The 15,146-nt window shown below is 38.9% G+C and overlaps 1 protein-coding gene across 1 annotated transcript in view; it reads left to right on the top strand.

The window, feature by feature from the left end:
• The window catches only part of LOC146392324 (cell adhesion molecule CEACAM3-like), an 82,695-nt gene that overhangs the window by 34,286 nt on the left and 33,263 nt on the right, over positions 1-15,146 (top strand). Inside the window, exon 3 of the mRNA XM_084945163.1 lies at positions 11,972-12,292. Coding sequence (XP_084801289.1) covers positions 11,972-12,292 — 321 coding nt within the window. The remainder of the gene's footprint in view (positions 1-11,971; positions 12,293-15,146) is intronic.

Genomic DNA, 15,146 nt, shown 5'->3' with positions numbered 1-15,146 from the left:
GCTAAGATCAGGGTAGCACGGAGGGAGATTAGCCAACTATTGCAGCTGCAGAAAGGTGCAAAAAAGAAGGTGCCTAAGAAGTATAGCAAGCTGTCCATACCTGAGGCCTTGGAAACTGCCAAGCAACGACTCACAGCCTTGGCCAGCTGCTTGAAGAGGTACACCAGAGAGATCAAAGACAGGAGAATAAACCAGTTGTTCTCTACAGAACCAGCCAAGGTGTGCTCTCATTGGCAGGGGAACAGTATGAGAACAGCACCACCGAGGCTGGAGACGGAGCAATACTGGAAGAGCATATGGGAGAAGGACGCAACCCATAACGGAAATGCTGACCAACCTTTGCACTGCCTGGATTGATTACAAGAAGGTCTATGACTCAATTCCCCACATCTGGATCCTGGAATGCCTAGAACTATACAAGATCAACAGGACCCTAAGAGCCTTCATCAGGAACTCAATGGGGATGTGGCGGACAACACTAGAGGCCAACTTCAAGCCCATAGCACAAGTCACCATCAAGTGCGGGATTTACCAAGGAGATGCTCTGTGCCCACTGCTGTTCTGCATAGGCCTGAACCCCCTCAGTGAGATCATTGACAAGACTTGCTAAGGATACCGACTACGGAATGGAACAGTTGTCAGCCACCTCCTGTACATGGATGAAATCAAGCTGTATGGCAAGAGTGAACGAGACATCAATTCACTGATCCACACTTTGGCGACACTGGGAAGGAAAAACTACCTTTTAACAGGAAGAAACCTCCGGCAGGACCAGGCTCAGGGAGGGGCGGCCATCTGCTGTGACCGGTCGGGTGAGAGAAGGAAAACAGGATAAAGACATGTTGTGGAAGAGAGACAGAGATTAAAACCAGGTATGATTCAATGCAGAGAGGTCTATAACACATAGTGCATGAGAAAGGTGACTGGAAAGGAAAAACTCAATGCATCATGGGAATCCCCCCGCAGCCTACGTCTGTTGCAGCATAACTAAGGGAGGATTCAGGGTAATCTGGTCCAACCCTAACTAAATGCTTTAATGAAAAGGACAGTTTTCATTCTACTTTTAAATACTCTAGGAACAATAAGTAAACCTGCAGTGCGAGAGTGAAGTGCTCTGATAGGGTGATATGGTACTACAAGGTCATTAAGATAAGATGGGGCCTGATTATTTAAGACCTTGTACGTGAGGTGCAGGATTTTGAATTCAATTCTGGATTTAACAGGAAGCCAATGAAGGGAAGCCAATACAGGTGAAATATGCTCTCTCTTTCTAGTCCCTGTCAGTACTCTTGCTGCAGCATTTTGGATTCATTGAAGGCTTTTCAGGGAGTTTTTAGCACATCCTGATAATAATGAATTATAGTAGTCAAGTCTGGAAGTAATAAATGTGTGAACTAGTTTTTCAGCATCACTCTGAGACAGGATATTTCTAATTTTAGAGATGTTGTGCAAATGGAAGAAAGCAGTCCTACAAATTTGTTTACTATGTGCATTGAAGGACATATCCTGGTCAAAAATGACTCCTCACATTGTTACTGGAGGCCAAGGTAATCCCATCCAAAGTAAGAATCTGGTTAGATACCATATTTCTAAGATTTTCAGGGCCGAGTAATATAACCTCAGTTTTATCTGAATTAAGAAGCAGAAATTTAGCAGCCATCCAGGTCTTTATGTCTTTAAGACATTCCTGCAGTTTAACTAATTGGTGTCTGTTATCTGGCCTCATGGACAGATAGAGTTGGGTGTCATCTGCATAGCAGTGAAAATGTATGCTATGTCTTCTGATGATACCGCCTAGAGACAACAAACATCCACGAATACATTAGTAAGATGGCCCCAACCGACTGCGTGCTCAGTGAATACCTCAGGCAGCAGAAACCCATACATGAGGTCCTCCTCATGTATGGGTTTCTGCTGCCTGAGGCACCATCATGGAGAGACAGGCCCCTGCACGGTATGTACCCCCGCCAGATAGCGAAGGTGGCTGATACCCAGAAATCCTACCAGTGGCTGGACAAAGCTGGACTGAAAGACAGCACATAGGCACTAATCATGGCAGCACAGGAACAAGCTCTGGACATAGTGGTGGTAGAAGAAGACAGCTGTAATGATAGATGCAGTGGTTCCCAATGACAGCAACATCAGGAAGAAGGAACACGAGAAGCTTGAGAAATACCAAGGGCTCAGAGAAGAGCTTGAGAAAATGTGGAGAGTGAAGGTAACAGTGTTCATTGGAGCACTTGGTACGGTAACTCCCAAACTAGGTGAGTGGCTCCAGCAGATCCCAGAAAACAACATCAGAGATCTCTGTCCAGAGGAGCGCAGTCCTAGGAACAGCTAAGACACTGTGCAGGACCCTCAAGATCCCAGGCCTCTGGTAGAGGACCTGAGCTTGAAGGATAGACCACCTGCAGGGGCTAGGGGGGATTTTTTTGTTTTTTTAGAGAGAGAGAGAGAGAGAGAAGAAATTCCCATTTTGCAGTTTTATTTGTTTATTTAAGTGTTCAAATTCTGTGAATGTCTTATACATGCACTGCATGTAAAAAACAAAAAAACTAGTGCCTTGGAAAACAGCACTAACAGTCTGTTAGTTTCAAAGGGCTGGAGTAACATGTAAGAGCTATTTATACTATTTAGAATTAACTGTCATGGTTCCTGGGTTGCCGACTAAGTGTTTTGAGTTATGTGGGTTCATGATTTACTTTGGTTTTATATATTTAATTATGTTCTAGTTCTTCAGTGTTTCATCCTTTGAGTATAATATTCCCAGCACCCAGCAGAGTGTTGATATCCATGTTACAGGTTACTCCAGCCCTTTTAAACTAACAGACCCTTCGGTACGGATGGTTCTTGTTGAGAACCGGTTCCAACTGTTTCAATTAATTGGAATTGTTTGCCATTTTTGCAAACGATTCCCCTATCGATTCCAGTCCCTTTGAATGACGTCGCCACGTTGCGTAGCGTCATTTACCCGACAGGAAACATAACGACTAAGTGGCACAAACGCTCAAAAGTTTGGTTATACTTTACAAGAACAGATGACAGCAGGGCAACAGCAGGGAAACTTGGGTTTCTGAGGCAGTTACAGCTGGGTGAGTCCCCTCACACATCGGTTTCATCAAAGCTTTGCACTGTTTGCTGGGTAAGATCGATAGGATCAGAGATTTGGACTCTTTAAACAGACAGCCAATCCCTACTTCCTGTATTGGGGTGCTCAACACCACTTTACTGTCTGTCTTGAGTTCACTAGAGTTCACAAGAGAAATGTTTCAGTGGTTGAAGCTGAAGTTGCAGACATGTAGTGTTAGTTTCAGAGAAGAGGAATTTGTGGAGAATTTCAAGTCAACTGTCAAAGAAAGATGATTTTTTTTTTTTGTAAAATTTTGTTAACCTTGTGGAATTTGAATAGAAAGGTCCTTTAATTTCTCTGGAATCTTTCAGCATTTTTTGATAAGAGTTGGGACACATATAGAGAAGGAAAAAAAAAGGAGTATTCATTTGACAATTTCATGTCAACAATCAAAGATGATATTTAATTATTTTTTTATTTATTGTTATAATCGAATGTGCATGTTGAAATTAACAAGAAAAGTCCTTTAATTTCTCCAGAGTTATGCAGTGGATTGAGATGAAAATCTGCACACATATAGTGTGGGTGTCAAAGAAGAGGAATCCATTGTAAAATTCATGTCACCTCTCACAAATGATTTCTAAATACATTTTAACATGACGTTATCACATTCCTTGAATGTTGTGAAATTTGAGCAGACTTGTCCTTTAATTTCTTGGGAGTATGAAAGCAGTGAAACTTGGCATAGACATACAGCAGGTAGACCAGAGCAGGAATGTGTTGAAAGTTTGACGTCAACTATTATGGACGATTTTTAATTTTAGGGTTAGGGTTTAGTCTAGTCAATTTCACTTTCTTCTGTGCAAAATAACTTCTATGGTGAAACTAACTAACATGTAACCTCAACATACATAACTTCAGAAAACATTTTAAAACCAGTGAACAACAGAACAATCATTGATGTCTACGAATGTGTTTTGAGATTTGAAATAATCTGTAATTTAAACTTGAACATAAATTGGAATTTTTATCATGTATGTGTTGAACTGGCTTGAAAATACATATAAACCTCTTACTTGTTTTAATTTTTATTTTATTTAGTTATTGCATCTATTTTAAATTTTAAATATTACAATGTCAGTGAAACTGCATGATTAGCTGAACAAGAAAATTACACATTTGGTTTCAAAGTATTAGTATCTCTAAACTGAAAGACAACTTCTCGCTTTTCTCTCTCTTGAGTTCCATTCTAAACACTTCCGGTCTTTCTGAGTTCACACATTCTTATCTGAAACTGATCACTAATGACAGCTGCTTTCAGTAGTTAGACTAGAGTAGTTTATCTGAAGGTTGCCAGAACGCGGGAGCTCCTATAAAACTCTGTCATACTGGCATACTCATAATCATCAGTAGTGTAGTCCTATTTTAAATAATTAATTATTGATCATGTTAATTCAGGTTCCTTCTTGTGGAAAAAAATAATGATGATGAAGAGAAACAGCTAGTTGCTTTTAGTTTCAGTAAGCTAGCTTTCAAACCCAAGAGTTTTAGATTTAAATAATTTAATAATTTTAATAACAACTTCGTCTGACATCATAGGTGTGATGATTTGCCCTGTTATTTCACTGAAGCTCTACAGTTACAAAAATAAACAAATCAAACAAAAAATGAAACAAAGCAAAGCAAAAAAGAAAGAAACAAATATGCAGAGTACTTTTATTTTACGAATTTCAAAGAATAATAAGATGAGTATACTAATGGCTTTCGTCAAAGTATTAACACACTGCTGCAGTCACAGCATGCCCATAAAAAGTTTTTGGTTCACTGAGGCTCTACTTTTACAGTATTAAACAAATTGAAACTGAACAGTCTTCTTTGGCCAACAAACACAAAATGAAACCAATCACAAAAAGAAAGAAACACCTTTTCACTATTTTACTCATTTCAAAGAATAATAAGATGATTATAACAATGGCTTTCGTCAAAGTATTAACACACTGTCCTTTGAGGTTGGGATTCACATTTAGGATCAGTAGTCTGCGCAGGCAGACAATCTGAGCAGGCCTATGATTCAGATGAACACTTAGATGAGCAACAAAATGTTTCGCTCACTGAAAATGCTTTGTGCAGATTAAGACAATTTTCTTAAATGTTTATATCTGGATTATTGAGAATGCAGTATTTAAAACATACTTTTGAATAATAGTGTCACTTTTCAGAACTTGTACTGGTTTGAATGAGCATTGGTCAAAACAACCACTCAAACCACCAATTAGCCTAAATACCACAATCCCTAAAGTCACCCGTATAGAAAAGAAATAGAAAAAACTTATAAAAGACTTGCATCAGATGTGGCCTACTTCATATAGTGAATCATGGAAGGCTTATATGATTTACTCATGAAAGTGGCCACTTTCATATATTGTTTTAGTAAGTATCCAAAACATACAAGTTTCATTTATATGTTTTTTCTAGGGATCTTGTAATTTTTTTCACTCTTGTATGCTTTTCATACAAGTTTCACACAAGACAGATACAAACTTTATAAGATTTATATATATGTTTTCCATATGGGCAGAGTGTACATTTTTATAATGTTTTAAAAGTGTTTCTTTTTTCTTCACGGATGTGTATACAAGGTACTTTGTATCAGCACCAAAATATGGACTTAAGGTGGAATATAAATGGGGCTGCTGTTGAATTGCATTAAACTGCATGAATGTTGTAGACACTGAGTGATGGGCAGGATATGGTTAGTTTTTTACCGATCTAAAAATAGTCCAGTGACAGTGTGAGTAATAATTAAACAAAGTCTGTGGAAGATCTGTGAAGTTCCTTTTATTTCTGCAAAGTAATGAACATGCTAGTTGTACTTCCTTTTTCAAATTTCCACACACAGAATGAGAACAGCATTTCAAAAGAGGCTGATCAGTAGCAGGAGCCATTTCTGACTGTTACCTGCTGGACAAATGTGCATATTATTTAATAAAGTACTCTGACGGCTGTCGACTGTGTCAACACACACTGAACATTGAGGAGACATGGAAGCTGTGCTGGGATTGATGGTGATTCTACTGGGAGTGTCTCATGGTGAGATATTCTTTTTACATGCGACACTTATCATTTAATACTTTTTTAACCTGTACAAAATATCTGACATCGCCCTCAGAGATGTTAAAGCAGGACAAATACTTACACAAAGTTACAATATGTATACTTTGATTCATTTTATTAAATTAATGTACGAATCTGTTGGCTCCATCTGCAGTACGTGATCATTTGAGCAGAGCTTTAGTTCCTTTTTTTTTTGTCTTTTTACCAGTTTTAGTAGCAGTGGTAAATTCTTAGCTCACTATGCACCTTGGCAGCCTTGTTACAGTGTGTTTAAGTGAGATCTGGCTTTTTAAAGGACTTTATACTTTCCATCCTTATCAGAGACATCAAGCTTATTTGTTACTTTGATGGACTGCCTGATTTTGAAGAATGTGTCTCAACTTATTGATTGGTTGTAACTAGGAATCCAGATCTTAAGTTATTTAAGTCATGCAGTCACTACTGATATGTTGAAGAACGTATTAGTTGCATTACTTTTTCATTTATAAGGCCACCTTCAGAAATGAACATCTCTGTCCTGTGCAGAGTCTTTTCTCTGAAATATGGGTTCCTGTTTTCTGTTTGACAAACAACCGATTATTTTATTCACATGAAAATACTTTAGTTTTTGCATTCGGCTAAAATGTGGAGAATGTGTCTACCTGTATTTCTTAATTATTAATATATTTGTAAATGTTGGACACATTTGTGTGATAACTTTGGGATTATGGATGCAGTATGTTTGTTCTTTTTTTTTTTTTTTATTAATCCTTTATTTATCCAGGTAAAAAATCTCATTGAGATTAAAAATCTCATTTCCAAGAGAGACCTGGCATCATGGCAACAAAAGTCACATACCACATAGGTATATAACATTTAAAACAAATACAATATCCCATACAAACATGTGTAAAATATACAATAACAGATCAAATTAAGAGTACATTAAAAACAATCACACTGAGTAAAAGAGCTGTTCTCTCGTTCCTTTAAGACAGACTTAAACTCTCCCAAGGTAACCAATTCTGATAATTTCAGTTCCTTCCGCAGATTATTCCAGGAAGCAGGGGCAGCGTATTTAAAAGCCCTTTTCCCCAATTCTGTTCTGATTTTTGGGACAATCAATTGTATGATTTTGTTCGAACGAAGGTTGTATTGGTTGTGGTTTTTACACATATAAACACATAAATAAGATGGAACCAGCCCAAGGAGAGATTTATAGATAAAGATCAACCAATGGGAGAGTCTGCGAATATGCAAAGATGGACATTTAGCAGCAGCATACAAAGAACAATGATGTACATAATTTCCATAGCCAGTAATAAAACGTAAAGCACAATGGTACACAGTATCCAACCTCTTTAGGCAGTGGGCAGGTGCATTCATAAAAAGCAGGTCACCATAATCCAATAAAGGTAAAAAGGTTGCACGAATCAAATGTTTTCTCACTTGGAGGGAGAAACAGGATTGGTTTCTAAAAAAGTAACCTAGTTTTAGTTTTAACTTCGACACAAGCCTTTGAATGTGAGTCTTAAATGACAAATTCTGATCTATAATGATCCCTAGATACTTGTAAGATGTGACCATTTCAATTTCAGATCCTTGAATTGTTTTAATCTTAGGAGATGTAGCTAACAACTCTTTGCCATTTGAGAATAACATGAGCTTGGATTTCTCTGGATTTAACACCAACTTAAGTTGAGTTAAATGGGACTGAACGACATCAAAGGCAGACTGCAGAAATTGCAGGGTTTGTGCTATTGAAGGGGATGAACAATAAATAATTGTATCATCTGCATAAAGATGAAATGCTGCATTTGACAAATTATCACAAAGGTTGTTTATGTAAAGAGAAAATAGCAATGGCCCTAATATGGAGCCCTGCGGAACTCCTTTGGATACTGGGAGAAAAGAGGAAGAAGACCCAGCAGCATGGACACACTGTTTTCTTGCTGACAAGTAATTTGAAAACCAACTTACAGCATTTACAGATAGACCAATATTGTTTAGTCTATTTAATAAAATAGCATGGTCAACTGTATCAAAAGCCTTTGACAAGTCAAGAAAAAGAGCAGCACAGTATTTTTTGCAGTCCATCGAATCAACAATGTCATTAACCACTTTAATAGCAGCAGTTATTGTGCTGTGTTGTTTTCTGAATCCTGACTGATGTTGGGAAAGAACTGAATTTTTGTCCAAAAAGTCTTTCAGTTGTTCACTAATGAACTTTTCTAGAACTTTTGCTAGAACACACAATTTAGATATGGGCCTGTAATTATTAACATCTGAAGGATCACCTCCTTTCAGCAAAGGGAGAACATAGGCAGATTTCCATATTACAGGGATCTCACTGTTCGAGAGGCTAAGATTAAAAATGTAAGTTATTGGTTCTGCTATAAAATCTGCAGCCAACTTAAGAAAATAGGGATCAAGTTGATCTGGTCCTGCAGATTTATTTAGATCCAACAGATTTAAAGCCCTGTGGACCTCAAAAACATTTAGCGGAGAAAAACTGAAGGGTTTGACCACAGATTCAGTTTGAGCGGTTGCAGAGAGAGCCTCTTGTTGATTAAGCTGTTTTAAATCTGGATATAAAGATTCAAATAGAGATCCTGAAGAAACAAAATGCTCATTAAAGCAGTTTAGAATGTCGCATTTCTCTGTTAAAGTGCAGGAGTCTTTTACAACAAAAGTTGGCATCTCATTTGTAGTTATGTCCCCATAAGAAGATTTTATTATTTTCCAGAATTTTTTAGGATCGTTCAAATGTTTAGTAGTATTTGAAAGATAGAATTCTGATTTGGCCTTTTTAATTAAGGAAGTTGAACGGTTTCTGAGCTGTCTAAAAATCAGCCAATCCGCTTCGGATTTAGTTTTTCTGGCCTTAGCCCAGGCAGCATCCCTTTTTTTGAGTAGACTGGAGAGCTGAGGAGAAAACCAAGGGTTGTTTCTGCATTTTACTCTAAATTTGCGGATAGGGGCATGTTTATTTATAATTTTGATAAAAGTATCATAAAAATAATTCCATGCCAGCTCAAGATCAGTTATCAGGTAGATTCTACTCCAGTTATAGTCCCATAAGTCATGAAAGAAAGCTTGCTCACAGAAATGCTTAAAATCTCGTTTAAAAGCTATCTGTGGCCTTGATTTTGGGAGCTTCGATTGTCTGACTACAGCTACCACACAGTGGTCACTGATATCATTTGCGAAAACCCCAGTGTGAGAATATTTATACGGCATATTAGTTAAAAATAAATCAATAAGTGATGACTTTTCTGGGCATTTAAGATTTGGACGAGTTGTGCTGTAAATTAGTTGTGTGAGATTATATGAATCACACATGGATTTAAAACTGTCTGAGGCAGAGGACAACCAGTCCCAGTTGAAATCTCCGGCCAGCACAATTTCATTAAAATCTAAAGTAGATAGTTTTTCACTAAGTGAAACTAAAGCCTCACTACTAGCTGAGGGGGGTCTATAACAGCCCACAATGGTAATAAAATAGCCCTTGAAAAGTTGGAGCTTGAGGGCAAGAAGTTCAAACTGTTTACAAACAGATACCGATGAATCGACAGTAACATGGAATTTGCTTTTTACATAAATTGCAACACCGCCACCCTTTCTGGGGCGGTCGCAACGGAAAAGATTATAGCCCGTTATTGCAATGTCTTTGTCAGTAATTGATTTAGTAAGCTAGGTTTCTGATAATATAAGAATATCAGTATCTAACTCTTTCATCCAAATTTTCACAAAATCAAGTTTGGGAAGAAGACTTCTGACATTTAAATGAGTGATACCAAGACCTGTTCGAGTTTTGAAATCACAAGGAGTACTTAAGCATTTGCAATCTGGACCGGGTTAGGTTGCACATTTCCAGATAAAAGAAGCAGAAGAACAATAAAACATTTTCTTTTCACAGATTTTTTCTGTAGGATTACAGACTGATTTCTCTTAGTGCCCGATCTCTTTGGGGGGTGAGAGGATTGGGAAATAAACCAGTAATATGGAATGAATAAATCAGTTAAATCAGTTGAAATGAGATCTCTGCTGATGATCACATTTGAGAAACTTCTAAAAGATGTAAAATCCCACCTTGTTCCCTTTGAGAGGAGTAAGAAGTATGGTGTCTCTTGCTCCACAGACTGTTCCTGCACCTCATGTAGACAAAAAGCGGTCTTCATTACAGGGTGGTTCTGGGAATGTACCAGGGCCAGGTGGCGAAGCAGACCATCGTCCGCCGACGGGCTGTCGTGACCTTCTTGCTCGTGGGAGGCTGAGTCATCAAAAGGGTAACTGGCGACCACAGTGCCACCATGCAGGCCCCCTGACAGCACAAATCCCCTCTCCTGGATCCATCTCATCACCTCCATCACCTCGGGGATATCAGCTGGATCCACGGTGGCCAGATTATAGCCAAGGGCTAATTTCCATCTGTTGTCCGGAGACTGTAGTTTGGGTACAGCAGGTGGAGGCCCAGGCAGCCGAGGTGGAGGCCCAGGCAGCCAAGATGGGGGCCCAGGCAGCCGCGTTGGTGGCCAAGGCCGCCGAGGTGGAGGCCCAGGCAGCCGAGGTGGAGGTCCGAGCAGCTGGGGTGGAAGCCCAGGCAGCTGAGGTGTAGGCCCAGGTAGCCAAGATTGAAAACCAGGCAGCAGAGGTGGAGACCCAGGCAGCCGAGGTGGAGGACTGAGCAGTTGAGGTGGAAGCCCAGCTAGCTGAAATGAAGGCCCAGGCAGCCAAGATTGAAACCCAGGCAGCCGAGGTGGAGGCCCAGGCAGCCGAGGTGGAGGCCCAGGCAGCCGAGGTGGAGGCCCAGGCAGCTGAAATGGAGGCCCAGGCAGCTGAAATGGAGGCCCAGGCAGCTGAAATGGAGGCCCAGGCAGCTGAGGCAGAAACCCAGGCAACTGAGGCGGAGGCCCAGGCAGCTGAAATGGAGGCCCAGGCAGCTGAGGCAGAAACCCAGGCAACTGAGGTGGTAACCCAAACAGCAGAAGTGGAGGCCCGGACAACAGGGGCGTAAACACTATTAGCTGAAGATGTAGCCTTACTAACTGGGACGGTGGTTGTAGCACAGTTAGTTGAGGTGGAAAGCAATGCAGAGATAGCTGTGCCCATAGGCTAACTAGGCTAATTAGTTCTAGCCAGTCCAAATCACTGATGTTTAAATTAGGTCCAGGATTTAGTTCTATATCACCTGGGGGTGGTCTAGCATGACCAAAATCCAAGAATCTTGTGAACAAAAGATGTGTACTCCATTTGGCTGGGAAAGTGGTATAATTATCCAGCTTTCTTGGACATGTCGAACTCCACAGAATATAAAAATGTATAAAAACAAAAAGACAAGTTGATGTCAAGATCCAGGGGTTTTTAGATGGTTTTTTAGGTGGGTTTTTTGGCAAAAGCACAGGACCTGCCAAGCTGTGTGTCTGCACCCTAGCAGCCATCTTGAAAAAGTGTCCTCCAAAAAACACACACAGCCACGCTGTCTTGAGGCTCTATTACCTACAATTTGCAAAACTGCCACCTACTCTGAGTTAGATATTAAGAGCTGACAGATTTATGGCAGTAGTGCTACTATAAATAATTTGATACCATTCAATAAAAAAACACTGAGTTATACAAAACATAATGTGGTATTAGGTATAAACATGGTAATACTAAAAATACTTTTTACTTTTTACTACAAGTAAAAGTCCTCACATCAGTAAATTTTGGATTGCTGACAATGTTAATCTAATTTTTATTGTCATTTATTAGGTAGAAACTAACAAATCACAAATGTTTTTCTTTTTAATGTTTCAAAATTTGCAGGTGTGGAAACTCACTGTGATGGCAGACAGGATGGAGCTCAGTGTTATGGAGCTTTGGGAGGAACTGTGGACATCCAGCTGATGGACAGCACCTTAGAAATACCTAGATACCAACTGTTAAAGAATTTATCAAAAATACTAGATGTGAGAAATAATAAGGTTATTTCTAATACCATAGCACATGGATCTAGAGTTTTTCCCAGTAATGGAACATTTAGGATCAATAACCTGAGCATTACAGACAGTGGTAAATATACCCTTCAAACCTTTGAGTCAGATGGAAAAACATCAAGCGTGCGGACTTTACAGTTGTTCTTTCAAGGTAAATGTTGGCAAATGCAGCCTTTAATTAATGTAAATGCAATATTGTTTTGGTAATCTTTATAACATAGAGCACAGAATTTCACATACGTACATTTTGTGCATCCCCTGTTTTGAATTAGCAAACCATAAATAATGATAATCTACATGATGCACACTACATTCACTAAAGTATTGGGCCACATCTCTTAATCTTTGAATTCTGATGTTTATAGTTCCACTGGCACAGATGTATGAAAACCAAGCAGCTAGCCATGCAGTCTGCCTCTACAAACATTTGTGAATTAATGAATAATTGTAAAGAGCTCACTGAAATTGTGTATGTTACTGGATGCTCCCTTTGCAGCAAATAATTTTGAGATATTTCTTCCCTCCTAGATATTCCATAACCAACTGATAGTGTTGCAAAGTAGTAGATTTTAGGAACTATGGAAAATCAGCTACCAAGTTTCAGACCATGTAAAGTTACACAGAAGGAAGCACAGTGCATGAAAGTGCATCTTGTTATAGTACCAAAAGTCATCTGTGTGTGTTTCTCTCAGCTCCTGTGTCCTCTGTCCTGCTGGTCTCTGAGTGTCTGTCCCAGGGAGAGATGAGGGTGTCCTGCTCCTCTGAGGGAGGGGACAGTCCTCAGTATAGCTGGGCTCTGGATGGACGCACACTGACAGATGCTGAGCTCCTTTCTGGAAATAATAAGAGTAACAACATTATTCTGAAACAGCACGTCTCAGGACATCTGGTCTGCTCAGTGAGAAATCATGTCAATAGTGTCTCCAAAGAACAGAAGACCTGTAGTGAGTGACAACATTTTGAATAAAAGTCGATAATAATGACTAATTCACTTTTGAAGGTCTTTCATGAATGATCTGTTTTTTGCTCACAGGCTTCATTAACTGTACCTCAATCAATGGGACACAGATATTAGGGTGGGTGCATGCAGACAGTAACAGCCTGTGTATTGAACCAACAACTGAACCTACACCAGTCACACCAACTGCAGTGGGTAAGGAGACTAACATAGTGTCAAATAAGCCTCTTTAATCAAACTGCCATCAGTGATGAAACATGGTATATAAATGAATAAAAATGAACTCTGATGAAGGGGATTCATTCATGTATTTTTTTTCCTTTCTACAAACTATGGTACATGAGTGAAAACTCTACTGTGACTCTTCTCTCACAGCTCTAACTTGTCATAAACATTTTTGTGTCTAACACAGGTACTTCCTGGTTCATATTTGGTTTGAAAGCCGCTGTGGTAATTCTGTCATTAAGTGGGATTTGGATCTGGTTCACTTGGAAGAAAAAAACAATATTGGAAGGCCCTGCTGTCCCAGAAAAGGTGGAATCTCCAGATAACTCTGTTTTAATGATTGAAATGAGTCCTTACTCCAACACCTAGTGTCACCTTTCACCTGCTGTACATTTGTCACATATCTGTGTAGGTGTGGAAATAAGAATTAGAGTTTATCCTTTCCTTTTCATTCATTCCACATTTTTTTTCACAAGATAACAAGTGTGTATAAATTTTCCATAAATAGTGGTTCTTTCTGTAATTTTATATTTAGGTCCTCTTAAATATAATCAAAGTGGGAAAAACTCTCTGTCCTTCATAGTTTTTATTTTGCATTTACATTTCATCTGTAGTGCTGAAGGACACATTTGTGTACAGATGTTTTCACCATTTGTTGTTTGTTGCTGCATTTTAAAATAATCAACCATATAGCTTACAATGTGATGTCAGTGTGTGAATAAAGTGCCAATAAAAGAGTTTATTTCTGGTAACCATGCAGGAAGAGTCAAAGAAAAGAGACCATGGAGAACACAGAAGTAAGAACTTGGTGCTTTAGATGAAAAGAGAAAAAAAGAACAAAAGTTAAACTTAAACATTGAAGTTAAAAGTGGATATCTTTTTCTCTTTGTGGTAATTAAGTAAAATTAACTTATTTAGCGCTTTTCACAGACAAAAATCACAAAGTGCTTCACAAAATGGTGTAGTGTTGGACAATAGAACTTAATTTTTGGGAAAATGATGCCAACAAAACTTTAATCTTGTTAAAGTGTGAGAAGAGATTAGATACACATTTGATAACTGACAATTGGCAGAAAATCTTTTTTTTTTTATATCTTATGGTGGAATTAAGTAAAAGACATTTTTCTGTTATCCATTGCATATTCAGCTTCATAAGAACATGCGCTAAAAATCCTGCCTGTGGACTGTGCTGCAGCCACTCTGCTACCCCTGTTGTCGCTGCGATGCTCCTCCTGTAAGCTAAGAGCAGGAAACTGAAGACACAGACTGGAAGGGCTCATTAAAATACTGAAGATCTGGTGACTGTTAAGGCCGTCACCAGATCTCAGTTTCTCCACCACTATTTTTGGGATGTGGTGGATTGAGAAATTCGTATCTTTGCACATTTTTTTTAAAAGCAATGTTGTCGATTTGCAGGCCCAGTTCGCCTATACAGAAAGTCTGGTTCGGCTCTTTGTTGAAAATGTTTTAATCTCTGATCCTGTGAGGCTTATGATTCCTATGTTATGGAGTAGCTATTCTGCCCTCACTAGATGTAAAGGTGTGTTGTAGCTTGGAAGCTAGCATCACATTTGAAGAAAATGATAAAGTAGAATTTATGATTCAGTAGACAACAACAAGTGGTCTGCTTGACCCCTTCTGATGCAGCAGAAAACAAGATTTTTAGGAAGATTTCCATGTTAATAGATTAGAAAGAATTATACACCAAGCATCACTGCAAGTCTTTCTATAGAGATACACACCAATTCTAATGGCCTTTGAAAGTCTGACTTTTTATTTTCATAACTTGACATTTAAAGATATTAGTTATCGCACAAGAAAA

Source organism: Perissodus microlepis, chromosome 2 (assembly GCF_051167445.1).
Source record: "Perissodus microlepis isolate ML-2025 ecotype Zambia chromosome 2, ASM5116744v1, whole genome shotgun sequence".
In the NCBI taxonomy this organism is placed as follows: Eukaryota; Metazoa; Chordata; class Actinopteri; order Cichliformes; family Cichlidae; genus Perissodus; species Perissodus microlepis.
This window is presented reverse-complemented; position numbering and strand designations above follow the sequence as displayed.